This window comes from Kwoniella newhampshirensis, chromosome 1 (assembly GCF_039105145.1).
Source record: "Kwoniella newhampshirensis strain CBS 13917 chromosome 1, whole genome shotgun sequence".
Taxonomy (NCBI): Eukaryota; Fungi; Basidiomycota; class Tremellomycetes; order Tremellales; family Cryptococcaceae; genus Kwoniella; species Kwoniella newhampshirensis.
The window spans coordinates 1,905,023-1,932,656 of NC_089955.1; the positions used below are offsets into that span (position 1 = coordinate 1,905,023).

General features: G+C 52.3%; 12 protein-coding genes across 12 annotated transcripts; 6 read left to right on the forward strand and 6 right to left on the reverse strand.

Annotated features, from left to right (window-relative positions):
• Positions 1–441: 441 nt before the first annotated feature.
• On the forward strand, positions 442–2,418 carry IAR55_000699 (uncharacterized protein; the record flags this gene model as incomplete). Its single annotated transcript, XM_066943833.1, has 7 exons — positions 442–1,209; positions 1,267–1,334; positions 1,385–1,485; positions 1,539–1,622; positions 1,679–1,784; positions 1,836–2,222; positions 2,280–2,418. The coding sequence occupies 7 exons, from the start codon at positions 442–444 to the stop codon at positions 2,416–2,418; spliced, it is 1,653 nt and encodes a 550-aa protein (XP_066806375.1).
• Positions 2,419–3,060: 642 nt separating this feature from the next.
• On the reverse strand, positions 3,061–4,531 carry IAR55_000700 (uncharacterized protein; the record flags this gene model as incomplete). The annotated part of the gene is made up of 8 exons (XM_066943834.1): positions 3,061–3,144; positions 3,204–3,328; positions 3,382–3,429; positions 3,482–3,755; positions 3,810–4,064; positions 4,112–4,206; positions 4,263–4,371; positions 4,424–4,531. 8 exons carry the CDS (start codon positions 4,529–4,531, stop codon positions 3,061–3,063), a joined length of 1,098 nt encoding a protein of 365 aa, XP_066806376.1.
• A 324-nt stretch (positions 4,532–4,855) lies between these two features.
• IAR55_000701 (uncharacterized protein) lies at positions 4,856–7,082 on the reverse strand (the record flags this gene model as incomplete). Its single annotated transcript, XM_066943835.1, has 12 exons — positions 4,856–5,029; positions 5,107–5,150; positions 5,205–5,370; positions 5,425–5,437; positions 5,491–5,554; positions 5,602–5,883; positions 5,932–6,002; positions 6,050–6,192; positions 6,242–6,318; positions 6,414–6,488; positions 6,541–6,737; positions 6,799–7,082. 12 exons carry the CDS (start codon positions 7,080–7,082, stop codon positions 4,856–4,858), a joined length of 1,590 nt encoding a protein of 529 aa, XP_066806377.1.
• A 374-nt stretch (positions 7,083–7,456) lies between these two features.
• IAR55_000702 (uncharacterized protein) lies at positions 7,457–8,672 on the forward strand (the record flags this gene model as incomplete). The annotated part of the gene is made up of 6 exons (XM_066943836.1): positions 7,457–7,559; positions 7,601–7,689; positions 7,746–8,060; positions 8,115–8,291; positions 8,344–8,417; positions 8,465–8,672. The coding sequence occupies 6 exons, from the start codon at positions 7,457–7,459 to the stop codon at positions 8,670–8,672; spliced, it is 966 nt and encodes a 321-aa protein (XP_066806378.1).
• A 58-nt stretch (positions 8,673–8,730) lies between these two features.
• On the reverse strand, positions 8,731–11,055 carry IAR55_000703 (uncharacterized protein; the record flags this gene model as incomplete). Its single annotated transcript, XM_066943837.1, has 7 exons — positions 8,731–8,894; positions 8,944–9,236; positions 9,309–9,776; positions 9,825–9,942; positions 10,007–10,024; positions 10,080–10,338; positions 10,393–11,055. The coding sequence occupies 7 exons, from the start codon at positions 11,053–11,055 to the stop codon at positions 8,731–8,733; spliced, it is 1,983 nt and encodes a 660-aa protein (XP_066806379.1).
• A 588-nt stretch (positions 11,056–11,643) lies between these two features.
• On the reverse strand, positions 11,644–13,106 carry IAR55_000704 (uncharacterized protein; the record flags this gene model as incomplete). Its single annotated transcript, XM_066943838.1, has 7 exons — positions 11,644–11,812; positions 11,865–12,083; positions 12,133–12,346; positions 12,397–12,412; positions 12,529–12,823; positions 12,873–12,992; positions 13,042–13,106. The coding sequence occupies 7 exons, from the start codon at positions 13,104–13,106 to the stop codon at positions 11,644–11,646; spliced, it is 1,098 nt and encodes a 365-aa protein (XP_066806380.1).
• Positions 13,107–13,499: 393 nt separating this feature from the next.
• Positions 13,500–14,963, forward strand: IAR55_000705 (uncharacterized protein; the record flags this gene model as incomplete). Its single annotated transcript, XM_066943839.1, has 4 exons — positions 13,500–13,576; positions 13,619–13,924; positions 13,967–14,181; positions 14,236–14,963. 4 exons carry the CDS (start codon positions 13,500–13,502, stop codon positions 14,961–14,963), a joined length of 1,326 nt encoding a protein of 441 aa, XP_066806381.1.
• A 264-nt stretch (positions 14,964–15,227) lies between these two features.
• On the forward strand, positions 15,228–17,701 carry IAR55_000706 (uncharacterized protein; the record flags this gene model as incomplete). The annotated part of the gene is made up of 10 exons (XM_066943840.1): positions 15,228–15,289; positions 15,353–15,377; positions 15,434–15,504; positions 15,573–15,915; positions 15,970–16,192; positions 16,241–16,312; positions 16,365–16,500; positions 16,632–16,700; positions 16,749–16,892; positions 16,939–17,701. The coding sequence occupies 10 exons, from the start codon at positions 15,228–15,230 to the stop codon at positions 17,699–17,701; spliced, it is 1,908 nt and encodes a 635-aa protein (XP_066806382.1).
• Positions 17,702–17,855: 154 nt separating this feature from the next.
• On the reverse strand, positions 17,856–19,043 carry IAR55_000707 (uncharacterized protein; the record flags this gene model as incomplete). The annotated part of the gene is made up of 4 exons (XM_066943841.1): positions 17,856–18,091; positions 18,146–18,471; positions 18,520–18,668; positions 18,723–19,043. The coding sequence occupies 4 exons, from the start codon at positions 19,041–19,043 to the stop codon at positions 17,856–17,858; spliced, it is 1,032 nt and encodes a 343-aa protein (XP_066806383.1).
• A 1,071-nt stretch (positions 19,044–20,114) lies between these two features.
• On the reverse strand, positions 20,115–23,592 carry IAR55_000708 (uncharacterized protein; the record flags this gene model as incomplete). The annotated part of the gene is made up of 18 exons (XM_066943842.1): positions 20,115–20,156; positions 20,207–20,275; positions 20,325–20,900; positions 20,951–21,022; positions 21,068–21,392; positions 21,439–21,507; positions 21,554–21,658; positions 21,712–21,731; positions 21,777–21,816; positions 21,867–21,928; positions 21,976–22,048; positions 22,097–22,119; positions 22,168–22,432; positions 22,497–22,726; positions 22,775–23,180; positions 23,243–23,312; positions 23,366–23,401; positions 23,445–23,592. The coding sequence occupies 18 exons, from the start codon at positions 23,590–23,592 to the stop codon at positions 20,115–20,117; spliced, it is 2,631 nt and encodes an 876-aa protein (XP_066806384.1).
• A 220-nt stretch (positions 23,593–23,812) lies between these two features.
• On the forward strand, positions 23,813–24,948 carry IAR55_000709 (uncharacterized protein; the record flags this gene model as incomplete). The annotated part of the gene is made up of 6 exons (XM_066943843.1): positions 23,813–23,900; positions 23,959–24,052; positions 24,268–24,426; positions 24,479–24,581; positions 24,666–24,793; positions 24,852–24,948. 6 exons carry the CDS (start codon positions 23,813–23,815, stop codon positions 24,946–24,948), a joined length of 669 nt encoding a protein of 222 aa, XP_066806385.1.
• Positions 24,949–25,299: 351 nt separating this feature from the next.
• Positions 25,300–26,496, forward strand: IAR55_000710 (uncharacterized protein; the record flags this gene model as incomplete). Its single annotated transcript, XM_066943844.1, has 5 exons — positions 25,300–25,363; positions 25,411–25,806; positions 25,854–26,083; positions 26,215–26,332; positions 26,384–26,496. The coding sequence occupies 5 exons, from the start codon at positions 25,300–25,302 to the stop codon at positions 26,494–26,496; spliced, it is 921 nt and encodes a 306-aa protein (XP_066806386.1).
• Positions 26,497–27,634: the final 1,138 nt, after the last annotated feature.

Consider the following 27,634-nt stretch of genomic DNA (forward strand, 5'->3'; position numbering starts at 1 on the left):
CAGCGTACTCCAGGGATAGGTGCGATGATCGGATAGGGGTGTAGACTCGAAGAATCAACTTGATGCATAACAGAAAGTGATATGTCGACGTCTTATCGGTTCCGACCCAATATCTGAAAGAGGTGATCTTCTTGTGCATCATTTTGTTGTTGATTGGTTGAATGCTATAGATAGATAATACGGAATTGGTAAAGAAAAAAGAGTATCATGGACGAAAAGTCGGGCGAGTTTATGGAATGCAAGGGACAACGAGACACAAGATCCACAAGGGGAGAAGGGTGATCAATCGGAAGCAGCATACACCCTCTGACGAACACTACTTGCAGCTATCAACCCGAGTTTGGTAACCCCTTGTCCCTTGGTGACTTGACCCTACGTTAAGGGTAGCCTGTCGGAACGAGATCTGAGGATAGCGAAAGAAGTAGCAAAAGCCAATCAAGCATGACCAACCAACGTTATCATCATCGTCGCACAGAGTTCAGATATCAAACTTGGTGTCGATCAAGGTCCATTTTCGACCTGACCGTCAGTCTAATCATCCTTCACCCAGCGAAAGATCTAGCAAAATGGCAACGCACTGGGCCGGCTTCTACGAGAGCGAGGGCACTGGTGATCTCCCCTACGCCCCTCGGTGAGCTCAATTCCAAAGAAGCAACGATCGCTGACCTTGATAGCAAGTATATACCTCCGCCTGTAGGCACACTGCCTCCGGATTTCTACCATGGATATTCCACCGCCGCCTTTCAATGCGAAGGAGGATGGGATGCGGACGGTAAAGGTCCTTCCGTATGGGATGATCTTGGTCACAACCCTCGACCCGCTCCGTACGACATGCGTAATGGCGAGCTCGGTGACGACGCCATGAACTCGTATTACCAGTACAAGGAAGACATCGCGCTGTTGAAATCGTATGGATCGAACGCCTATCGTTTCAGCATCTCTTGGCCCCGAGTCATCCCGCTAGGTGGTCGTGATGATCCGATCAACGAGAAAGGTCTGCAGTTCTACTCGGACCTGGTCGATGAGTGTCTCGCCAACGGCATCACCCCCTTCCCCACATTGTATCACTGGGATTTGCCCCTGCCATTGGAGCAACGATACGAGGGATGGTCCAACACGGCGGAAATCATTCCCGACTTTGTTCGTTTCGCGGATGTCATGTTTGCAAAGCTCGGCGACCGAGTCAAGTTCTGGCTGACTATCAACGAGGTGAGTCTTCCCTTCTCTTCGATCGTAAGTTAGTATCCACCACTGACTCTCTTGCAGCCTTGGAATGTTGTCAATCTCAATGGACATCTCAAGCCGACCTTCAAGCCTGAACGAGATACTTTCCTGTGAGTAGGCAATGGCATGGGATGCCAAACCGTCACTGATGACCTGACAGAGTTGGTCACAACCTGCTTTTGGCACATGCCCACACAGTAGACCTGTATCGAAAGAAGTATCAGCCAACTCAGCATGGCAAGATCAGCATCGTCAACGTGAGTGAGTCCAGACCAGAGCATCACCAACAACTGTGCAGAGTTGCGATTGGCCAGAACCTATCGACGACACACCCGAGGTCAAGGAACTACAGAAAAAGAGATTGGACTTTGCCTTTCACTGGTTCTCTGATCCGTTATGTAAGTGAGACTGCAGCCACAATTCTGTGTCTAGAGCTGAGCCTAGCTCCCATTAGACTTCGGTACCTACCCACCTTCGATGTTGGCTACCGTTCCGCAAGAGCAGCTGCCCGAGTTTACTCCGGAAGATGTCAAGCTACTCAAGGGTTCATGTGATTTCTTGTAAGTACATCTGTCTATCGTTCTAATCGGCATCCACTAACTTGCCAATAGCGCACTGAACTCGTACTCATCCATGTACGTGACTGGCAAAGAGTGCGACAACCCGGCAGGAGGGAACGTCGACACGTCAATGTTTGACAAGGAGGGCAAGCCCGTCGGCGACATCCGAGGCTGCTTCAGCTGGCTGTGGAACGCACCTTGGGGATTCCGAAAGCTTCTTCGTCACGTTCACGAGAGATATACAGGTCCGACCGGTCACGCTATCTATATCACGGAAAATGGATTCCCGACGGATGGTGAACATCATCGTCGATTCCCTGACCTGCTACATGATACTGAACGTCAGAACTTCTTCGATGCCTACCTTCACGAGCTGAGCGAGGCAGTGGAGAAAGACGGGATCAATATAAGGGGTTACATGGCATGGTCCTTGCTGAAGTGAGTCCTGCTTTGCATTCTGTTCGTTCAAGACGTCTCCGCTCACGGCGATAACAGCACCATGGAATGGTACTGCGGCTATGGTCCTCGTCTGGGAGTCACTCATGTCGATCGAGAGAACGGATTCAAGCGATACCCCAAGGATTGCACCAAGGTTGTGAAGGCATGGATGGAGAGTGCTATCCGGAAGGGATAGAGTGCCGTGTTGGGTGTGGGAGCAGACATATCACTGATAGAAGGCATAATGAAGTCTAGTGCAAGCATCAACGATTGCAATATGTTTTACAGCGAGCGCACTAAGGGAAGTCGCTCTCATTCGTGATCGTATCTTGATTGACGACAAGCGTGTCTCTAAGAACTGGTATGTGGGTTAGTCAATGCGGTAGACTCTCACAGCCACGTCTTGACTCCGCCGTCTTTGACTTCGATCCTTCCAAGTCTCATGTAAGACTCGAGATTGGCCACCCACCAGGAAACCCATCCGTTCCAAGACGACTATCTGCATACCTTATCTCAGACCGAAAAATCGGCCGGCTCAACCACTGAAGCTTCCGGTCCCCACGTTTGGTCGATAGGCACCGCACCGGATCAATTGATTATCGCAAGGCAGCTCCCCTCTGTTCCGTATCGCCACAGGCATGATCGGAACGCAGCGATAAGTCATGTTGCGTGACCACACGATCAGGCTGGCTCGGAATTCATTGTAGCCAATCTCGGAGTCGCGATAGGGTCCACGATGGAACACGTACGAACTGTGAGAAGCTGAATGCGAGGAGTTCAACGGGACCATCCATGTGATGTTGATCGCCAAGTCATGCATGACGTGAATTGCAAACATCTAGACCTCCACGCAGATCTTCCCGAAGTGCTTCCCATCCGCCATGTACTGATAAGCCTCCTTGAGCTCATCGAACTTGAACGTCTGTTCTCACAGGCGTTAGCTGAACTTGCACATAATGCATGAACTAACTCTGGACTCACTTTGTCGATGATAGGCTTCACGCCCCCAATCTCCAGAGCGGATACACAGGTCTTGAAGTCCTCGCGATTGCACACGAAGACGCCTCGGACGTTTGCGGCGGAATACAGGATGGTTTTGGCGAGGTCTGATGCTGTCAGCTACAGAGAAGGGAGTTTTACGAATTGGCATTGCGCTCACCCTCTTCTATGATGTGCTTGGGAATGCTACCATAATCACTCAAGTAGCCTAAGTGTCTATCAGCAGATGTTCAGCAGACCTGGACTGGCATACTACTTACCAGAGACCGCAACCAGACCTCCCATCTTTGTAGCTCTGACACTCCTCGCAATCGTACCCCTTCCAGCTATCTCAATGACAAAGTCCACTCCGTTTCCCCCGTTCAAGCGTCTAGCTTCTGAATCCCACGCATCGATCTTGGAGTAGTCGATGGTCTGAATAGTATCAGAAGGCGCGCCGGCTGCGAGGATAGGTTGCAGCAGAACACTAGCCCTGTCTAGCTTCACTTGAGATGAGGAGGTAAGGATGACTCGAGCACCAGCCAGAAGAGCAATCTGAAAGGTCAACAACATAAGCTTGCATCAGTTTGTGTAGAGTCTGCAGCTCACCTGAGCAGCACATAGCGATACACCACCAGTACCCAAGCAGAGGACAGTCTGGCCGGCTTGTAGTCTTGGGTGATGGGAGTAGAGACTGGACCAAGCGGTGGTGAAGCCGACAGCAAGGGTTGCTCCTTGTTCGAGCGTGAAGTTTGATGGGATCAGGATGGCTTCTTCTTCGTCGCAAACAAAGTATTCCGCCGCAACACCATCAATTGCTCCTCCAAGACCTTTCTTCAAGTTTCTCAGTGCGAGATCTTCCTCCTTCTTGAAAGTTAGCTTGTCACAGGGACGGCACAGGAGCGACTCACGAAGTGATGTCCTTGAGGAAAGACAGGTGCAACCTTGTCCCCGACCTTGAACAGAGTTACATCGCTGCCCACAGCCTCAACAATACCGCATCCATCTGAGCCCCGCTATCAGTCTTGTTATACTCACAGACGGGGAAGACTTAGCACTTACCGGATACGGGGACAACATCTTGAGGAACAGAGTGCGGTGCGGGATAGTCGTTCGTGACGATTTGAAGATCTCGCGCGTTGAGGGACAAGTACTTGATGTTGATACGGATCTGTGTTAAGCTGTCAATGACTGAAAAAGATAGTATGGAGAGACCAGCTCACATCGGTTGAGCTTCGTAGTCCTGGGACCGGCGCGTCCGTCTCCAACGTCAATCCGTCAATCCCTCGTCGATGGGACACAACGTATCGCTTCATAGTTCGGGGAGTCATGGTCTCTGCTGTCCTGCTTGTTACTGTCGTGTGTGTTGTCGTTCTTGTCTTTTGCGAGTGCTAAAGGTTTCTTCGTATAGGTTTACGGGTTTGAAACGGTGTAAGATGTAGGGCAGCTATCTCGGCAAGTCGAACTTTTTCTGCTTATCACCTCCATTCCGGGTTTTTGACCCTGGGTGTTCCGATCGGAAGTCGCTTAAGTCGAAGCTGCGTCTGACCAGACTGGTGCCGATCATGGGTTGCTATGCCATGCATGAAGTGGAACGCTGTCGAAGCTGGGGTAATGCTGATGAAGTATGTCAATGTATCTATCTATCTATCTATCTACACTTTGGAGACGAGATGGGATTCTCCCGCAGTCACGTCTCCGTCGACGGCTGGTAATTCCGGCGTGTCAACTTGTGTCTCTGTCTCGCTGTCCTTCTCCACGTCTGACGATGCTCTGTCATCAACCACCGGTAGAGGTGCGGGCGCTTTCGGCGTGTCTAGCGGGACATCCTAGTTGTAGTCAGCATCCATAGCACTTCCCTGTGACTTACCTTGATGAAGGCGCACATGAGGAGGCACAGGGCGACCACTGGCAGAAAATAAATGAACACGCTATGCAGACCTCGCATGTCTAGTGTGAATCTATCAGATGACTCTCGGAGCTTACAGAGACATTCGCACGTACAGGCATCTAGGATCGCGGACCGGGTAGAAGGGTCCACGTTGGCTGGGATTTCGAAAGCCAGCTGCAAAGACTCGCGTAGTTCGTTTGGTAGATCGGGGGGGAGGTGTTTGAGGAACACGTTCTGCAACACTGTGTTTCCAATGGCTAGACCTATCGCTCCTCCACTCTGTCATTATATCAGCATCAGCAGCTGTAGAGAGCCCTCTTGAGTTTCACTCACTGTTCGTGCAAAACTGCGAATTATCGTCAGTGTCTGCACTATGTCACGAGGTCGAGTTGGACTCACTTGCGAACTCCAGTCACTGCCGCTCTGTCAGCGGAAGGGCCAGATGCTTGAGCCAAAACCAGAGCTTCAAATGTTCAGCTTTGGCCGAAGAGTCGTTGCAACGGTACTCACTGCTCTGTATAGTCGACCCGATACCAAGACCTTGCAAAAGAAGACATCCTACAATGACCCCATTTGAAGTGGTGCGGTCGAAGCACAGCTGACCACCCTGGCCCGCTACCCAAAGCACGAAGCCGACAAAGAATGACGCCCAGGTACGGTTGGTGTACTTGACCACGAAGCCAGAGATCGAGGTGGTAGGCACTTGTGCAAGCACGAGGGGGAGCAGCAGCGCAGCCGACATGATGGGAGTGTGACCTCGCACGTTCTGCAGATACAAAGGGGTGAAGTAGACTGATCTCATCAGCCGTGGTCTTTGATATCCAACAACAAACGACTCACTACCGCCATAGAAAACCATTCCCACCAGCCAGGTCTGGATGATCAAGAGACACACGTTCCGATTCGTCAAGCTGTTGTGTCATAAGCGAAGTTCCCGACCCCTTGGAGCTGTACTCACATCTGGCCGGGAAAGAGCGGTAGACTGGCAACACGAGCTTCCACGTAAATGAACGCCACGAGCGCGAGTCCGCCCACGATGAACAGCGTGATGACAACGGGACTTGACCAGGCGAATGTGGAACCTCCACCACTAAGTGGTACCTGCTGAGGACATCAGGACCAGTCTCTGACTGTGGCATGGCGGACTGACCAGGAGACAGACGGTCATTGTCAAACTCAAGACCGTACCGATCCAATCCATGTGCTTCAGCTTCTGCTTGACTCCACCTGCCAGCGGCTTCTGAGGTACGGTGAACTGGATCAACGCCATGGTCATGCAAGCGACTGTAAGATTAGTCGTAGTCTCGTGATTATCGACTCACGAGGTGCAATGATCCAGAAAGCCCAAGACCATCTTGCCTTTTCAGCTAACACGGCTCCGAGGAATGGACCAGCGGCTTGGTCAGACGGGTCAGCGGTCATAGGCACGAGCGCGGGCGACTCGCTCACCTGATCCACATGCTATACCAATACCCAACAGTGTGAGGTACTTGCCTCTTTCCCTGACGGTAACGACATCGGAGACGATGATCATTGTCAAAGAGTTGATACCCCCTCCACCTATCCCCGCCACTGCTCGACCACAATAAAGCCATACCTTGTTCTTAGCGAAACCCGCCAGCAGGTCCCCGAAAGCGAATATCGCTCTGAGATCGTGGTTCAGCAAGTCTCATCCGATCAAGACTACAGTATCTAAGTGACACTCACAAGGATCCCATCAGAACAATCTTGCGCCCTAAGCAGTCAGAAAGCCTCGAAGTGACGATCTGGAAACTGGTATTCGCAACCAGGAACCCGGTGCCCGCCCATGTTATCGAGCTGGAGGCGTTGAGATCTTTACCGATGATCGGCAGGATTGTACTGACGCTGGTGGAGTCGATGAAGGACAAGAAGAGCGCCGTTTGAAGACCTGCGAACAGGAGCAGGAGCTTGGCTTTTGGCAGCCGGCTTGTCTGATCCTGAAGGACGACCTCCGGTGTCTCTTTGGCCATGATCGATTGACCTGTACACAAAGCTGCTTTTCTTTCCTTTCCTATTACAATCTCTCTCTCTCTCTTTGCTATGCATATATCATCGCACCAAGTCCAAGCATTGATGCGACTAACCATAATTTCTGGTCCCGATTGAAAATCACCGCTCACCGCTCTTCCGGTCGGAACAGGGACAGGAGCAGCTCGGCAAGGTCGGTCGATTAGGGCATTTCGGAACTGATAAGCATCGTCGGAATCATTCCATGCAGCGAGTTGATACAACCAAGTCCCATGAGGAATAAGAAAGCCTAGCTGTTCATGCTTGTCATTTACATCACTGCTCACTAGGACTGTCGAATACCTATCAGCGCACTGCATACCTCGTTCCGTACACCATGTCCAAATTCGACACCAAATGGATGGACCGTGACCTGTACGGCTACGGTCCCGATCGACCTGATGCCAAATGGCCCAAGGGTGCTAAGATTGCTGTAAATTGTGGGTACATGGTACGTGGAGCGGTTGCTGACTTGCTTTAGTCGTCCTCAACCACGAGGAGGGTGGAGAGCGAAGCTGTGAGGATGGCGATGAGCATGCGGAGACCGTGCTCCACGAGTTCGGTCAGCTTGTGAGTTGTCCTATACGAGCCATTACATTCTGGCACTGACTCATGCCACTCAATAGCTCAGCGCCGAGCTCGGTAAGAGAGATCCTGCGACCGAGTCACAGTTCGACTATGGATCTCGAGCTGCGATCTGGCGAATTATGCGTCTGTTCAAGCAGCACGACATCCCTATTACATTCTACGCCGTTGGACGAGCTTTCGAGCGAAACCCCGCGGTCGCCAAGTACGCCGAGGAGAACGGTCATGAGGTCGCTTCTCACTGTTACAAATGGAAGCCTTACACTGGTATGACCGATGCCGAGGAGGAGCAGTACATCCGAAAGGCTGTGGTCGCGTACAAGAACACTTCGCCCACCGGCAAGGTCCCGGTTGGAGTGAGTCGTTCTTCCGGCACCGCTCCCCAGTAAGCCAACTAACAATCCACTCAGTGGTTCTACGGTCGGCCGTCTGAGCGCTCTTTACCCCTCGTCGCCAAGGTTTACAAGGAGCTTGGCCACGAGTTGCTTTACTGGGCGGACACCTACGCCGATGACCTTCCTTACTACACCACCCTGCCTGGAAGCAGTAACGAGGGTTTAGTCATGATGCCTTACTCGCTCGACTGTGTGAGTGTGAAGTCCATACAGGCCCATTGAAGAAAAGCTGATGTCCTCATAGAACGACTTCAAGTTCTGGCAAGGTCAGATGGGCTCGGACGACGCTTTCGCCCAACACTGCATCAACGCCTTTACGTGAGTATTCACTTTGCCTAAACGAGTCCCGAAATGACGGATGACAGTACAATTCGTGACGAGGGTGTCGAAGGCAAGACTGCCTACATCACCGTTGCCCTTCACTCCCGATGGATCGGTCGACCAGGTCGTTTCCAGGCTCTCAAGCGCATGGTGGAGCATTTCACATCATTCGACGACGTCTGGTTCGCTACCAGGGAACAGATTGCTCGTCACTGGAAGGAGACCTACCCCTATGTTCCCAAGACCGAGTGAAGTATTACATGCAACAATATAGACATCTATCGTGTTATGTGTACATTCATTCCTCATCTCAATACATCAAACCGGCGCCAGACAGCTGCTGATCGTTGTTAAACAAGAGATTACCTGGAGAGAACGCCGCAAGGTCCCATGATGTATCCGGCAGCGTCGTGGAGAATGCTTCGTTGGTCATATCTATCCCCAGCGTCCGCAAAAGATCGACGTACTCGCCAGCTGAGGCAGAGTCTGTAATGTCAGCTCAGTCGTTCCGCATGAAACTCACCCAAGTTGCTCGTCGCCTCCGTCGAAAGCTTTTGCCACTCTCCCGCATTTGCCGCCAGAACATCGGGAGAGTGGGTCAATCTTGCACTGATCCTATCTATACATGCCGCGGAAAGGGTCTCAAAGACCTCGTACAGAGCACCAGCGGTCTCTTCCTGCTGCGAGTATGCGAAGAGGGTGTTTGACGCAGCTTTGATGGCGCTGAAGACGTCTCGCAATGGTAAAACGGAAGGTTGAAGGAAAACTGAGTAGAGAAGCGCCAAACCGCAGATGAAGGTTGAGTGAACTGAGGTACTTGAGTTGGGCGTTCCAAGCTGATGAAGTCGTTTCCTGACTGGTCAGCGACGAAACCAATGACAAACTCACTGTAGCTCGCAGCCTCTCGCCGCATTCTGGGCGAGATGAGGCAAAAAGACGGCAGTACAATCTTCGTTATCCATGCAAAGTGGACGCAAAAGGCTGAGTCTGGTCTCTACCCCTCGTAAGTCGAACCAATCTTTAGTGCAGCAAGGCAGACTTTGACAGTCATCGCTCGACGCCTCCGCGGGGATGTCTGACTCCCACTGGTCGATCATGCCGAGCAGAGGCCAAAAGTCGGATGGCGTTCGTATGGATTTCCGATTCGCGACGGTGTACACAGCCCGCTGGATCTGGCTATCAATACGCTTCAGCTTGATGTAATGTACCGAGGACACCATGGAGCTGGTTGGCATGTCCGGCAGTGACAGCTCGATCTCGGGTGAGTGCGCGTCGGGCGAATCCACATCGATGTCATCGTCTGAGATACCGGGAGGTCGGCCAAGGAGCATGGACATCATTCGATCCAAGGTGTAGCTGAAACAAGTCAGCGAGGAAGTCCATCACAATGGCGAGACCACTCACCAAGTCCAGAACACCCTCTTGCGCATCTCTATCGCGTATTTAGACAGAACCCTCGCTGTTCGTCCGGCAGGATTCCGATGTAATCCCAACGTGATGCATCTGGGACATGAGCTTGCGTCTGTGGTAACAAACTCACAATCGGATGCAAACACCGGAAAGGTGCCAAACAGAAGGGCCGCGACTATCTCGGAGGGAGTATACTGCGAGGAGTAACAAGCCTAGCAGTCAGCTCACGTTTGAAATAGACTGACTCACCTTGCACATTAGGCAGATTGTGCAGCTGCACTATGTGACTGACATATGGCGAAGCGAGCGCGTAGTAGTCCTGGGGCCGTAACAGTTCCGGCAGGCTCTTTTGTTTGCAGTACTGACTGCCAATAGCGAGGATCATGAGGATGAAGAAGGCGGCTACGGAAGCATTTTTGTCGAGTTGATGGCCCTGTGAAATCGACAGGAACAGCTCGTCTCGTATCTGCCAGTACTTTTCGAACGAGACCCAATCCATGAACGGGTACTGTGTAGATATCAGACTAAGACACATCACCACCATCATTGAACCCGAACTTACTCTGGAATGAAGGTGACAATACACCGTCTGCAGGACGTAGGCTGCCACGTCCTTCGAAAGAGGTCGCGCTAAGCTCTGACGCAGTATAGCTCGTCGAGTCGGGGAGGGGGATCGGGACGGCTTGCTGAGAGCATGCTTTGAAGTAAATCCCGCTTGAGGAGCCTGGATGCCCTTCGCAACGAGCGTGGTCCAGAATGACCCGCTCGACTCGCCGACGTAGTGAGGCTCTGCAGCAGCTTCCAAAGAAATCATCGCCAGTCCCTTGGCTGTCTCGAATACCGAGTTCTCATCGCTCTCCGCTTGCGGTGACTCGGCCGTCGTTTCGACCACGAGAGCTTCTTGGGAAATAGGAGGCATGATTTGTTGAGGTTGAGGCGGATGAACAGCAGTCGGAGGTGGGAGCGCAGGACCGTTGCGAGCCTGTTGCGGCATCTGTGACAGCCATGCTCTCCAGTCTACATCGGTCGAAGGGGTGTCTGTGCTGTGCTGAGACGGCAGATTTTGCCAGCCTTCCATAGGCAACCGAGCATGTTTCGTCTCGCTGGTCGATACGTTGAAGCGACTGGTGGCCGGCGTTGACATGGCAAATGAGCGTAAGGTGGGATCAGACGAAGAGAGCGACGTTGGCGACGATTGAAGTGGTGGCCGACCGGGAACAGGCATGGAGTTGGGTGATACGAGTCCAGGGGATGAACCGCCGTCCTCGTCTGATCGTATGGGTGGAGACCTAGATCGTGTCAACAAGCGTAGCATCACAGGACTCACGTTTCCCGCCTACTCCGTTTAGTACCTTCCCCCTTCGGTGCGTAGACGCAGGTCGATCCGCTGTCCATGCAATTCTTACAGGCTTCCTCTTTGTCGCCGCTCACAATGCATCTCTGTTTGCGAGTTCTACATCTCTCACAAGCCTGCGGGGTGTAGCTATGCGGTCTTGGTCGTCTTTGATTCGTCGTCGTTGACCCTGAGTGCCTAGGGTCAGAATTGCTCATGTCTCTCGTCTGAATGAATGAGGAGGATATCGCTCGGGGTGATGAAAGAAAGAAGAAGGAAGAGTGTAGAAGAGGAATCGTGATAAATGAACGGAATCTGTAATCGAGGAGAAGAATGATAAGGACAGGGTTTTGTTTCCGCGCGGATCCACTCCACTTTTGAAGCCATGCTATCATATAAAGCGACCACGACAAGCCAAGTGTATGCATACTTGCATCGTAAAGCCAATGTATAGCGATGCATGCCGAATACCCCTGACCACTACGCGGCCAGCTGAGCTTTGAGTCTATCTGTGCTGGCCGCCAATACTCTTGTGGGATGTACAGTATATCCAATCGCATTATCCTCGAAAGGCCCGTAGAATCTGCTCCTATCCCACTTGTACAACGGTTCCTTGTTCTTCAGCCGCTCCACCAGATCTGGGTTTGCGCTGGGAGTTGCATCAGCACAGCGTTTCCATGGGGTTATACCATCGTACTCACACGAAGAATCGACCGAACGCCACCAGATCGTAGGACCCGTTCTCGACACCCTCCTCAAAGTTGTCCGGCCCGAAGCCACCAGCAGATATCAATGGTGTCTTCGCCAAGACGGCTCGGAAGGGTGCAAGAGAGATGTCTTGGTCCAACGACATATCAGACAGTGCAAGAGCTTTCTCGCCGGCCCCTTTGAACTCGTCGAAGCGCGGTTCGACCATGTGTCTGGTGAAAAACCTTTAGCGCTGTCTCTTCAGGTGTTGGATGGACTAACACATAGGCCAAATTTCTCGTGCTGAGTTCTTTGCACAAGTATGTCCATTGTTCTATCCGTTTCTCTCCATGAGTCTGGTTGAATAGCCCAAATGGTGTCAAGCGGACTCCTACTCTGCCTGATCCTACCGCAGCGCAGACTTTGTCCACCGTTTCCAGAGTGAAACGGCAGCGGTTTTCGGGACTCCCTCCGTACTCGTCCGTTCTTTGGTTGACTGCGTCCTTGTAAGTATGATCGCTCCTTAAACGAAAGATCGTCACTCACTATTACTATGATGAAACTGATCCAAGATGTATCTGACATCAGTTGGGTCCTGAAGCGATCCACTCACCCATTCCCCGCGTGCAGTTCTACTCCATCAAACCCGATTTTCATTGCATTCTTTGCGGCAGTCACAAAATCGGTCTGAGTCGCCGTGATATCCTCATGAGTCATAGCTTTCGGTGCTTCAAAAGGAGCCAGCTCAACACCAGACCACATGACCGATCCATCGACCGGGATCGAGGATGCGCTCTCAGGCAGTTGACCCGTTGCGTTCGAGTGGGTGGTTCGTCCTTGATGCCACAGCTGACCGAAGAAGACGCCGCCCTTGGCGTGAACGCTAGCAACAATCGGCTTCCAAGCCTCTTGCTGCTCCTCTGTGAACATGCCTGGGATGCCTGGGAGCCCTGAAGCCCTCACGGAAACGGGACTGCAGGAGGTCAGCCAATCGAAGCGAATCCAAATATAGCATTACCCACCTGGCTTCGCTGATCAGCAGTCCACCAGGAGTGGCCCTTTCGGTGTAGTATGTGTTCATGAGCTCGTTTGGGACAGAAGTCCTCTCATGCTTGGTGGAGAGAGATGCTCTTCCTCGGGTGCTGATGAAGTGATCAGCATTTGTGTTCTAAGGCAGGTCCACCCACTCACAGAGGCGCAAGGACCACCCGGTGTTGGAGGGTGACATCGCCGATCTGGAAAGGTGTCCAAGCCATTGCTGTGTTCCAATGTGTGAGAGAAGTGAACTCCGTGAGTAGTTGTCAATATCAGAAAGATCAGCGGTCTCGACCCATCATGTGGGCGCTGCGCTTGAACATGACCAGTCACCTTGTTGTTCCAAGTTGGCTTATCACTTCCGAAAAGCCCGATTAGCGAATCACGGTTCCGACTGATCGGAATTCACCCGGAATCAAGATAACAGCAACAATACTACATGCCGTCAGCTAAGAATTGGACGCATCTGCTGTGTAGTGAGTAGTACTGACAGGTCCACTAGCTCCTTGCATTCTTTCGGACGTCCATCCATTGCGTTTGCTGAGCTCATCACGACCGTCTGAACCGTCTCCATCGAAGATCTTGCTTTCGAGTTGTACCCAGCAGCCATGTCCATGTCAAAGCCTTTGCACAAGCTATCAGCTACCGAAGTCGTCGCCCTCACCAGATCAGGGAAGCTCTCGGTCGAGGAGTAGTGAGTTTTGACCGTACATGGGTAGCGCTAATCATGCAGTGCCAAAGCTTTGATTGCGCGAGTCCAGGAGCGGGATCCCGTCGTGAAAGGATGGGCACACTTTGACCCCGAGATCGTCCTAGCCTCGGCCCGAGCACTTGACAAGATCCCGACTGAAAAGAGGGGTCCATTGCACGGTGTAGCTGTCGGAGTCAAGGATGTGATCTACACCAAAGACTTCCCCACTCAACAGTTCTCGCCCATCTACAAGGACGATCATCCCAAGCTCGATGCGAGCTGTATTCTTACTCTCCGGGCATCAGGCGCCTTGATCTTCGGAAAGACGCACACCACCGAGTTTGCAACGTACGTGTAGCTTGGAAAAGAGAGGAACTGACAAACCGTCAGCTGCCAGAAGGGTCCACCCACTAGCAACCCACACGACCCTAAACGTTCGCCCGGAGGCAGCTCTTCTGGTTCGGGAGCCGTGGTCGGTGATTTCCAGGTTCCGCTGGCCCTAGGAACACAGACGGGTGGAAGCACGATTCGTCCGGCCTCGTACAACGGGATCTTTGCCCTAAAACCGACTTGGAACGCCATTTCTCGCGAAGGATTGAAGATGTGTAAGTCGGCGCCGGAATGTGAGAAACGAGGCCCTAGACTGATTTCGATATCAGATTCTATCACCTGTGACACGCTTGGACTCTATTCTCGGGATGTCAAAGACCTGGATCTCCTAACCGAGGTCTTCCGCCTGAAAGACGATGTGCCCCCGCCTGCTGCACCTCTTGACCTTACCAAGGCCAAATTCGGCTTTGTCAAGTCTCATGTCTGGCCCAAAGCTCAACCTTCCGTCATTTCGGCATGGGAGACGGCGAAGGAACTTCTGGTCGCTGCTGGTGCCGAAGTGGAAGAGGTGGATCTACCTACCGACTTTGACAACCTGGGCATCTGGCACCGTAACATCCTTCACATGGAGGGTCAAGCGGCTTTCCTAGGTGACTATCTGTCAACACCCGAACAGCTCGACCCATGGGTCACGAAACACGTGGTCAACGATACTGCTACCACTCGAAAAGAGCAGCTGGAATCCTACGATAACATCGCACGACTTCGTCCTGTGATCGACTCCATTGCGGCTAAGTACACAGCACTCATCACACCCAGTGTGACTGACGAGGCTCCGGTATTGGAAGAACCACTAAGATTCACCGGTGATGCATCTTTCAACCTGATGTGGACGGTCCTGCACCTACCCGTGGTAAATGTACCTGGATTCGTTGGTCCTAATGGTATGCCCATCGGGTTGTCGTTGGTCAGTCCCAGATATACGGAGCAGGCCTTGTTGCACACAGTGCGACAAGTCGAGAAGGTATTTGCCAAGGGTGGTTGGAAGTTGGAGTAGAGCGAATCTTCATTGCATGCATAGATTTAACTCCCTGATGAAGTCGTCCTTGCCCTGCTTGCTGAAATTGGCCTCTGGTAGTTCTGCTGAGCATGTCTTCTAATGTCAATGGAACCATCCAAGATTGCCAGATAGATATGAAGACCACCAATGTGTACGTAATCAAGTCTGGTCTGATTGTTGTCATTCCGATCGACAACCAACATCTCTTGGGTTTATTGTTGCAGTCCATTCATCCTGCGTCTCTGAGTGCATCAAGTCACAATGAGCCAGAGCTCCGAAGCGAGTCGCCGGCCTGTCCGTACGAGTCAGAGAGAGGTCAAGAGGTAGGTCATGCGTTGTACAATACTTGAAGACGCGGCTGATGACCTGTCCTCTCCTTTCGACAGCTGTGGTTTCTGCTATCGCCGAAAGGTGAGACATTTCCTTCGCTCGACGGGGCCGTTGCTGACAACTGTTGATGCATGCAGCTGAAATGCGACAAGGTATATCCATGCTCGAGATGCTTAGCTCGGGGCTTGGGAGATCTGTGTGAGCGCGAGTGAGTTGCTTTGATGTTCCCGGTGTTCCTCCAGTTCGTCTCATTTATCGCCTGTCTTTCGTGGTCAGAACTGTGATCGTAAACGGTCGGATCACTGGCGGAGGTCCTGATAGACCCTCTCGTCGGCAACCCACGTTAGCGCAAGTGATGGAAGAGAACAAAACACTTCATCGCAAAGTGTCAACACAGGAGAAGGTCATTCGATCGTTGCTGGATCAGGTGGAAGGCCGTGCAAGTGGCGCGCTCGGAGGTATGCAGGAAGTGGACGAAAGTGCTGGGCCTAGCTCTAGAGCTTCCTCGGTCGATGCAGAGGAGAAAGAACGAGGCGATGATGGCAGAGCAGAGTACCTTGCAAGCGTTGTGGGACAGGTCTACGGTCTATCGGCTGGAGAGATGGCTGCTGGACAGCAAGTGAGTGTAGCTGTGGGGCATGATGGTTCGAGCCAACGTACATGATCTTCCTAGCAACCGCATCTGTTCACCCAACCAGATGCACACACTCTCGACTCTCTTCGCATGCTTGTCCCGACCGACATCAGTTCCGCCTTGGTCAGACATCACTGCAACTTCTTACACTGGATACATACCGTTTTTCACATACCCACCTTTCTCGACCATCACGACCGGTGGATCGAGGATCTGAGAAAGGGAGGGCGGTCTAATGCGACATATGATTACTATGCTTTGTGTGAGCTCGTCCATGTAATCCATCGTCGCCATCGACTGACTGTAACAGATTTCGCCGTCATCGCTTGCAGCCTGTACTTCATGGACGAACAGCTCGCTCAGGAGCTGGGAATGAGTCGCGGTACGTTGAATGTGCGCGATAAACGTGTGACCACTGCTAAACCTTCTTGTAGAATCGATCCAGACCCTGCCAAAGTTCTGGTTCGATACTTCGCTCAACTGCTTGCAGCTCGCTGGTTTTATGACATACCCTACACTGCCTGTGCTACAAGCGATCTGCGTCCTCCCGACGATAGCGCACGCCTTCGAGTACGTGCTGTGAGACCTTACCAATGCTGATATCACAGCAACTCGCGATACTTGGCGTCTCTCATGCACTGCGGCATTGGCCTTGCAAGAGATCTCAATTTCCACCTTGTCCAAGCCGGGTCGTCTTCTAGACTATGGGGAGGGAATGTAAAGTCGCAAATTATGAGACGGATATGGTGGTGTTTGATGATAGCAGATTGGTGGGTCAAGCTCTTACTTCATCTTTACATATACTGACTCACAAGCAGCCTCACTCCCGGTGCTCAACACCCCTATCATCTACAATACCCCTCAGCCTGGACATCCCCGCCGGCCAACGTGGAAGACGTTGATCTCTCGGACAATGGACTCGTAGTTTCTCGTCCGCTCAGCGACGTTACCTGCGTCTCACAGTGAGTACGAAGAGTACAAATGCCTGCCCTTCGCCTAATGTCGCAGTCTTCTTATCATGGGCCGTCTGGCCAATCTTTTCCGGGACTTCACACCTGCATTTACATCCAAGCAGTCCGCCAGCTCTCGATTCCGCGTTGTGAAAGATTTTAATGACCGCATGGATCGCTTGTTTGACGACTGTCCGGAATTACGACCGCGAGACGACGAGATTTACACCAGCGAGTATGCCATCACAGGGCCTTTCGACTGGCGACCTTGGGCTCGATACCTCTGGGCGACAGCTATCCCTGCCATGCGAATACAGATATGGAGGTGGCATTTAGGACGTAGCTACAGCGATCCCCGGTTCGCTGAGGCGAGAGAAGTGTGCGTCGCTGCCGCTCGAGCGATGATCCGGGTCAGAAGCAAGGCGATCCCGATTATGTTCCAGAAGAATTGGCATGTATCTTCGCACACGGTCATCTGCGGCATGATCCTAGCCAATGAACTGCTTCATGGACCCGTGGACCCGACGACGTCGCAACAGCTTCAAAGCGAGGTGCAAGAAATACTCGACCTGCTGAGAGAAGACAGTCGTCCCAACGCCATGGTGCAACGTGGACTGATCATCCTAGACCAGATGCTAGCCGAGGCTATGGCGACGACGACCTCCGTTGGCGACCCAGGTAACTACGCTGACAGTCATCCCCCTAGCGGATTCACGTGGCCTGGAAGTGACAGCGCAGGAGATTTTCAGTTAGGACTGTTCGACATGCTGCTGAATTCGAACGCGTGGTCCATGCCCGGAATGGATCCGGCGCCTCAATAGTTAATCGCTGCCGGTAGCGATATCTTGTATGCATAAGCGTGCCTTACTGATCAGTGTAACTGGACTCTCCAATGTACGTCGGCGCGACCATGGCTTTTCGTAACCTAAAATAATGCATACCCGACCTACAACTAAGCTACAACTCGCGATGATTCTAGTACGCCTCAATACCGACCAATTTTCTCAATGTAGGAGTATCAACAGGGGGAATGCGAGGCTTACCCGTGTCATGTGGACAGGGCTTGCCGTCTGCACGAAGGACAGGCTCGAACTTTCGTGAGAAGATGGCCGCGAAGGGGACGTGGGTGGTGCCGTGGAATTGCTCGTAGCAGGCGATACGGGTCTGACGGTCTTCATCCGAGAGGAGAGCGGCGGGTGCCATGCAGATGTCTTCAGAATGGGATCAGTACAGGAGACAGGCGATGTGAAGGACGAGACGCTTACAGGTACAGACACGGTCTCGCTCCCCGGTGGGTCTGCAGTTGTAGTGCATGGTTCTTGAGTCCCAGAGGATGAGGTCTCCCGGGTCGGCGCAAACCTTGGTCCACTTGCATCCCTTATCGAAGAACCACTGCTGCTGCTCATCGGTGAAACCGTACCAGTCAAAAGGACCCCAGGTCTTATATGACTCTCGGCCGTGGATGTCGAAAAACTCCTCGACCAGCTTGTTGCTTCCCTCGAGAATCATAAGACCGCCATCCTCGGGACCACAGTAGTTGAGATTCACGATACCCTGGCAACAGTAGAAGCCTCGTCGGTGAAGAGATTGGCTAAAACATCGTCAGCCTGTGCGTCGAGCATTAGAACAATCCACCCACTCCATGTGCTCCCACTTGCCGCCGTCAGGAACATCGGTACGCTTAGGAAGCATGATAGAGCCGCCGTCGAAGGACGTGATGAGCTCATCGGTACCCCAGACCTTTGCGAAAGCATCGATGACTCCAGGTTCGCATCGAAGATCCCAGAGCTAAGTCGTCGTCAGCTGACCCCAAAAATTCGATCAAAGGTCGCTAAGACTCACGTATTTCTCGTGACAGAATCCGTAAGAGTGGAACATGCCTCCCTTGACGTGAACAGGAAGACATTCGTTGGTCCAGGTCTTTGGGTCATCACGCTTGAAGCCAAGAGGGAAAGACTCGAGCCATTCGAAAGCCTTCTCCCTGTACTGAAGGGCTTTCTCAGTGGGCACGGCACCCTTGACGACGGTGTAGCCCTGCTGAGCCAAGTCGTCTCGCCAATCGCCGAACACAGGCTTGTCGAAACGTGAAGCGTACTTGAACGGAGGAATCTCTGGTGGGGGAGTGGTCCGGGCCGCGAAGCGGGATTCGAAAGTGTTGACCATGGTGACTGCGAAGTGTCTAGATTGAAGGCTGTGACTGAAAGTGACTTGAAATATGCTGTTGAAGGTGGCAACACGATCGGTCTGACGGTGACTGGTTATATAGATGATCGAGCTTGGTGTCAGACGAGAAGATGGCCGAGATGTTGGATCGTTCTGGTAGCACCAATGGGGCTTGCTGTACCCGGGGAACGGCAGCGACCCTACGACAAAATAGTCCTGTGCTTGATTCGAGGGGAAGAAAACCAGAGGATTTGGTACAACACCACTTTGGAACGACTTCTAGGCCGCGTTTTCGGATGTGAGACAAGCTTATCTTTGCGTCGATGCACACGGGGCATGCCGAGGTATTTTCCCCATTTGGTCACCGGAATGCTCCTCGTTCCGAACGATATCTAGGTCGCGTTTTCGCTCGAGAATAAGCTTATTTAGCCATTCTCCTATGATCGTGTGGACTGGACGTAATCAAAGGAAACGAAGCCTATCGCTCTGCAAAGATGTCGAGAATGAGCGATACCCAATGATGCTTACCCACCACAATCTACGTTAATCAGTTTTCATTCAAATAACCAACGCACTTGTCCTCCTTAGATGCTATCCCTCGGACTCAGGTACAAGCGAAAGGTTCCCGAAGTCCAAGTCTGAATTCTCCGTGCTCACAGGCCTATCTCTCAGTCCATCGAAATCTCGCCCTTGTGTTCGGGAACTGTAGATTCGCCTGACCGATCGAGCTTCCCTGTCATAAAATACAATAAAGAAAGGTGCTTTCGGACATCTTTCCAGCCTGCTGTAAAAGGATCCCCGCACGCTCAGCGAAACAAGGTTTAACCATTCTTTTTCGTGCTATCGAATGCTACCGTACATTAATCATGGAACACAGAGGTTTCCTTACTGATCCATATGCCTCTTTCCTTCGGCCCTCATCTAAATCAACGGAAAGGCTACCGCCCTGTTGATCAATAAAACGGGAGTCAAGGTCCGCTTCGATTTTCCTTTGGATACATCCCAATAGTTGTCTCACACTCCTAGTTGCTGTCGAAGGCTGCTTTTGAGTCCCAAAAAGGGAGATTGGCATCACTCAACAGCCGGCTCGTTCAACAGAGAGGACAGCCATCCCTATTGAATTTGTGAGCGCGCGCCTCTGAACACCCATATCGCGCACTCACCATGGCAGGCTCATCTACTGCTGCTCCGCCAGGATCTGCGAATGCAATCGGTTCCCAGAATCGATGCAACTTCAGACCAGGTCAGTGTATAGACGGAACGCAACGCTAGCGAGCTCACCAGAGTATCGGTCGAGCCAGCGAGGTTGTTGCCGATAGAGTTCTGATTCAAGGGAGAGAAGCCCTCGCCTTCACTTCCTGCCGCCGTTTGATCCGGCCTCAAAGACAGAGGTCCGGTCCAGTTCCACCCGGCGTCATTATTTTGTATTTCGGGGAGAGTTGCAAGTAATTCATCTAGCTGACGATCAGATATCGGCTGCGCGAAAGATGGAGAAGACGTAGTTCGTGATGTACGTATACGCGCACGGTGCACCAAGCGAGTCTTCCACCCGAGCAATCCAGCGTCGTGATCCATGTCAACGTTCTTCTGCTCGTCGGCGGAGGGGAGTGTCTCATAGTCGGTTGTTGGACCATGCGGAGTTTCTGCTGGTGCTCCCATGCGCAATTGGCACCGGGCTCTAAGTCGTAAAATCCACCGAAGGTTTCGAGTGAATCTGTGGGCTGTACGAACGCGCATAACCCGAGTGTAGATGTCGATAGCTTGATCTATCATCGCAAAGGCGACCGTTGCGAACTCATTTGTAGGGCTGACCAGTATAAAAGTCCCCATGTATACGGCGCAATTGAAGGAGTGGTACTACTATCAGATCAGGATCGAACTTAGGAGCGGATCAGACCAAGACGTACGCAGATTGGCCAGTATCGGGACACCACCAATGTGTTCAAGTCTAACAAGGTATGTGCGACTTGCAAGATGGCCTGGACGGGATCAGCGGATTTGTCACAGTAGATATTACCACTTACATTGCTTCGCTCAAGTATTGAGAGTACAGCTCGAGCGTAAGGCGACCGGGTGGGATCCTGTGGCCACCTCGAAAGGGCTTGCAAGAAGTAGGGGCGGTAGATATAAGCCGCCGTCTCGGAGATGGTGAATGACAAACTATGTTGCTGGAGTATCGTCAGCGGGAACAGCGATAGCAGACTCACCTCAAGTGCAAGCTTGAGGTCTCGTTTGTTGAGTTCTAGGCTCTCAGCGAGCGCAGTGCTTGCGTCGGGGTAGAGCGAGGTGAGGGCGAGCATTGATGCACGACAGCGTAGATGCTTGGGCAGGTCAACCTCGAAGCGAGCTCTATTGAAATCAGCTCCGGCATCCTGTGCACCGGGGAACCACTTACAGCTCGTGGTACAACGCATTTGCTTCTCCAAAAGATGGCTTGTCCAGTCGGAGGGAGAGTGTCAGGGCTCTGCGATGATTAATGAGCAGCAACCCTGGGGAAAACAGAAGCGCACCTCTCAGATATGCGGGACAAATCAAACTTGAAACGGTCGTGAGCTGATCCTTGCTGGGCTTCGAGTGGATATATCGTGTCGACGAAACGTGACGACATAGAGCATCTGAGTGAAGTATTGAGCAACACATTTGCGTGAACACGAGAGCAATCACATACGGTCGAGAGAAGCAATTGGACTGGTTCACGTCAGCTTCTGATCATTCTCCAGAGTGTACACTCACTTGAAACACCTCCGCGGAGAAAGTCTGCCAGAACACTTGTCTACGAATGGTCAATGTACGTCGAGGGACTAATGCCAAGGCTACTCTCACCTGCGCTCCTCGACCAATTCGCTTGGTAGTCCCCATTTCTCACCGTCTCGATGCAGTCCCATCTTCGAAAATCTTAGTGGACAAGCTACTAGTCCGTACGTGGACGTACCGCTTGTCCCATGCGCATTGCAAGACCCCAAAGTGGCCAAGCAGAGTCCCCATTCCTTCCGCTCTCAGTCTCACTACAATCTTGGTGAGTCGAGCTTTGACAGTGAAGATACGAAACCTACAGGTGATAATGAGCCATAAGGTTCTGCTCAAGTTAGCTTGAAAAGACTTTTCAGCAAGTGGATGGTCTCACGATACTTTGCACTCCTGCGATAGTGTTCTTCGACATGAATGAGTCCTGGACGAGGCATTGTCGTGCTCGGCACACGTACTCGTCACTGAGTTGATCGTCCGGTGAGAGCTCCAGGTTGTGAAGTGCACCATTTGCCAAAGCCATGAAAAGTAGAGCGAGTTCTTGGAGGTTGACATGGGTCTCAGAATAGGCAGTCCAAGCCTTCCTGGTAGCGTAGATCTCGGCCATGATGCGTTGAAGCGTCTGCCGCGATACGAGACTGTATCTGAAGGATCCAGCATGGCACTTCAGCTTATCGAGTTCAGGCAGGAGATACGCAAAGAACCCACGACCAGCCTAAGTAGCGGTGAAAGGATTCCAGCTGTATCTGGGCATCCTCTTCCAGCGGTAACGCAGCTAGAAGTTCCGCCGTTGACGACAATTGATGACCGTTGGAAAATGGGAAAGTGTCAACGGTGACAAGACCAGGATGTCTATGAGTCGATTGATGCTCAGCCTGACTCGGTAGATCCGAGGTTGATGCTCGGGGAGAAGTGGGTGCCGTCTCCAGCATCTCTTGCTGCAGAAGGGTCAGTCATCGCAACCGCTCCAGTCCCTAGCTACTCACGTCATGAAGCCATTCACTTGCAGCAGTGGGACCTAGATATTTTGACCGACCATCATCGCCGATCATCAATGTGCCTAGGCTCAGCTCGTCACCCGAAGACCTCCTCCTTGCATTACCCTCATTTGCGGAATGAATATCGGTGATAGGTGTCGACCCGTGTCCCGCGATGTTGGCGTTTTGGTCCCGTGTCCATAGTCGACCGTTCATGACGGCATTGGTGTCAGCAGTACCTTCATAGAAAGCCGCCGAGGGTAGGACTTGATTGACAGGCGATGCTGCATTCCCAGTCAGGGTGGTAGAACTTTCGGGTGTACCGATGCTAGACAGGCTCTCGGGCCGTTGAGGCAAAGGCAGCCCGTATCTCTGGATCGCCTCCTCCAAGGCCGCGATGTATCTCTCAATCTTTCTGGACAAATGTACTGTTCTAAGTCCTTGGTCAGCTGCTAGGCTCCACAGTTTCCAACTTACTTCTGAGCGATGCGAGCTCCACCCGGACAGATGTCTGTACATTCCCGCTTGATACAATTGGCACAGGGCACTGAGGTCCAGATGTCAGCCACTAGGGTCGATACGCTATCATTAGAAGTGTACCTTGCCGATCACACTTGAGCTTGAGTCGTCGGCATTCTGGCAAGTAAGTCAGCTAGACGTCGGTGGAGACTACACTAACCCGCGCAGTTCAAGAAAGGTCGTTTTCGCCTCCTTTTGAGAGGCAGTGTCGACCCTTCTTCATCCGAATCGGTGCTCTGCACATCGTTGGTGGCCGAGCTCACACTTTCCTGGCCGAGACCCTCGTGACTGGTGGCTGATGAAGCCATTTCTAGCTGAATGATAAGATGGAATAGAGCTGCATGAACGAATCTCGGATCGGCGCGTTTCCGGTTGAACACCAGCGAGCAGGAGCGAATAAGGCACGTGACCGGTGACGCTTGCTTAAATCCGTGTCGGAGATATGCTGTTGCTTGAGGACCGCTTGCATAAAAGTATGACTTGTTCGGATCGTGTTTGAAGTTAACCCAATACCTTCCACAACACACAATGCTTGTGAACGCGTTCAAAACAGCTTGGGGTGTCGGTCCGGAAGAGGTTGAGGATTGGCTAAGAGATGTCAAGGCTAAGGGTTATAGTGGGTCCAGCTACGGCGAAAAATTCATTTTGTGGCCACTCGCTGATTACCAGTCCAGAGGGCGTTGAGCTGAACCCGGCATGCTATGATGACGACAAGCTTTCAGCGATAAAACAGCTAGCCGGGGAGCTGTCACTGGACTTCATCATGCAGTGAGTTGCTGACACTTGATCACAGAGCTAATCGACAGGCTCATGTCATCATGGACCAACTATGAGGGTCCTCGGCCAGAAGGATTGACCCCAAGCGATCATCTGGACTACTACAGGCAAAGACTGCTTGTCGCTAAGCGTTTCGATCCGGTACTTATCAACGTACAGAGTGGCTTGTGAGTATTAGCACCAAGGGCCAGAGCTAACAGTATCAGTGACATGTGGACGGTGGAAGAGTCCATCGAGTTCTACAAAGGCACTCTTGTTGTCGACGCCGAGCTGGGTCTGGCCGGCATGGTTTGTCATGAGACGCATCGCAACAGGAGCTGCTACCACCCCTTGCCCACGGCGCAGATCCTGAGGCAGGTTCCAGAGTCCGTGACCGTTCCTCCTTCAATCTATAACTCTTGCTCACCTGTACTTCAGGCTGCGGTTGACAAGCGACGTGTCACACTGGGTACTTGTGTGCGAAAGGTTGCTGGACGAGCACGACGCCGACATCGCTTTGATGAAGGAGATTGTCCCTAACGTGGGTTTCTTCGTCTCGGCATGAGCTGACGTCACCTAGATACACTACCTACATTGCCGAGTGGGAACTACGCAGAGCTCGCAGTGCCCAGAACCTGACCACGAGTCATTCGCACCGGAGAAGGCGTTTTTTTACAGCTTCTGGCGAAAGGTCATCGACTTTCATCGCGCGGCAGGGCAGAAGGAGACGTTCGCGTTCGTCCCAGAGTATGGGTAGGTACCGTACGGGCAGAGTAGTCCGGCCAAGCATGTACACTAACGTGTCGCGCAGACCGTACCCATATCATTCGATCTTCAGCCCGCGTACCAACTCGGCCATCGCTGACAGCGAAGCCGCCGCACTAAAAATTGTTCTCAATAGAGCCTAATAAGATTAGAAATTAGATCAGACTTCATAAACATATGCATTGGCATGACCAAAATCTGACTGACCCTTGCCTTGTATCCTCACAACTAGACCTCGCAGGAGAGAAACGAGTGGCTCAAATAGCACGGACAATATTGGTTGCCCCGGCGTCTCTCCGAGGGGTACTGAGGGGTTGTTTTAAATCCGTGGCGGGAATAAGCTTTCTCTTTGACATAGCCGACGATGCGGCGAGCAATCATATAGCCGGAGCGGATAGCAGCCTGCAAGGTATTTAAAGTGGGCTGTTTGTAAGATCAAACGACGAAGAACCTCTTTACATCTTCTTTTCGATTACGTCTAAGACATTCCAATCATGCCATCCATCTCGCAGATCCAAAAAGACGCAGCTGTGGAACGGGAAACATGGCAGCACCCTAGTGAGTGCACTCAAGGCGGATCGTATGACAGAAACTGACCCAAGCAGACTACAAACTTTCCGATCTGAAGCTCGAATCGAGTGTCGGGTCTATCGATGGGTCACAAATCGCATGGCTAAAACCTCTACCTGCCGATGCATCCGGCGAGGAGATCCTCAGAGAGCTTGAGACCAAGGGAGTCGCACACGTGAAGGGAGTCATGCCACGGGAATACGTTCTCGACATGCGACGCAAGTGGTTCGAACAGGTCGCGCCGTCGGGTGTTTTGAAAGAAGGGACTGATCCGGTGGACGGCATCTACTGCGGTAAAGAGGACACGACCGAGTTCCTCGGACCTGAAGGTGCTGCATTCATCAAAGGTCCACGGGAAGAGAACGCCCACTTCATGCTGGCTACTGAGGCCCATTCGGCGCCATGGGCCAGGGAGTTCGCTGAGAACCAGTGTGAGTGACGTACAGACACTAGGAAAACCGACGCTGACGCTCAGTAGACCTCGTCAACGCCGCCAAGCGCATTCATCCTCAGTGGAAGGACCCTTTCTGCATGCGAAGACAGATCTTCCGATCAAATTTGCCTTTCGCCAAGGGGACAGCCACGGGTGTTCACTACGACCACATCTTTTTGCGAGGCGGACCACCAACTTTTCTCACCGCGTGGGTGCCCATCGGCGACTGCAATCCCAATCAAGGAGGTTTGATGTATCTCGAGGACACGCTCGAGGTAGGAAAGGCGCAAGAGGAAGAATTTGACAAGATGTGCGCTGTCAAGGGAATGACGGACGCGGAGAAGCTTGATGCATTCAATTCCAACGTGAGCCTCGTGCTGGAGCGGATAAAGCTGAAATGTTGTAGATGGCAGCTCAAGGTTTCTTATCTCGCGACGCCGTCGGCTACGCACGAGAAGTGGGCGGAGGTCGTCGATGGTTGATTGGAGACTATGAAGCGGGAGACGCTGTGTTCCACCATAGCTGTCAGTATCATGTGTTGCGCTATTTGAGTCAAACCTGATTCGTCATCGCAGTCATGATCCATGCCAGCGGTCGCAATGTCGACCCCGAGGGAAGGATTCGCCTGTCTGCGGACCTGCGATTTGCCGATCGTGCGGCTGCATATGATCGCCGATGGGACAAGTGAGTTCGTTATGAAGAGTTCCGCTGACCAGCCCACAGCCAATGGTCCCTTACCGACGGTTTGTAATCTTGAGAAGACTTAAGTGTTTGTAGTGTACCTGTATGTAACGGACATTTGTCGTTCGATTTCACCGTCTCCATTGGCAATTCGGCGTGTAAAAACGGATGGGCCATTGGTAGTCTTCGCCTAAGCCGTGGAGCCTCCCTCCTCAGTGACTGAGAATTGAATTCGGAATTGAGGGTCGACCATGTCATTTGACGATGGAAACCGACTCTGTAACACATCATTGCCTCGTACACCTCCTCTTCCTCCTTCCGAAAAATGAGGAAAGCGGGGGTAGTGAGATGATGCAGTCTCTGTCAATCAGTACTTGAGAGACGCTGGTGATGGCGTGGGTAGGACTTATGGGGCATCACTCCTCTCTCCCTTTCCGAAAAATGAGGAAAGGGGGGGTAGTGAGATGATGGTGGTGACAGCGTGGGTAAGTACTATGAGATATTGTACCTCTCTCCCCTTCCGAAAAATGAGGAAAGCGGGGGCAGTGAGATGATACAGTTCCCGTCAATCCGTCCATGACAGACACTGATGATGGCGTGGGCAGGACTTATGGGGCATCGCTCCTCTCTCCCTTTCCGAAAAATGAGGAAAGGGGGGGTAGTGAGATGATGGTGATGACAGCGTGGGTAGGTACTATGAGATATTGTACCTCTCTCCCCTTCCGGGTTACCTAGGGTTAGGGGTTAGGGGTTAGGGGTTAGGGGTTAGGGGTTAGGGGTTAGGGGTTAGGGGTTAGGGGTTAGGGGTTAGGGGTTAGGGGTTAGGGGTTAGGGGTTAGGGGTTAGGGGTTAGGGGTTAGGGGTTAGGGGTTAGGGGTTAGGGGTTGGGGGTTAGGGGGTTAGGGGTTAGGGGTTAGGGGTTAGGGGTTAGGGGTTAGGGGTTAGGGGTTAGGGGGTTAGGGGTTAGGGGGTTAGGGGTTAGGGGTTAGGGGTTAGGGGGTTAGGGGTTAGGGGTTAGGGGTTAGGGGGTTAGGGGTTAGGGGTTAGGGGTTAGGGGTTAGGGGTTAGGGGGTTAGGGGTTAGGGGTTAGGGGTTAGGGGTTGGGGGTTGGGGGTTGGGGTTAGGGGTTAGGGGTTAGGGGGTTG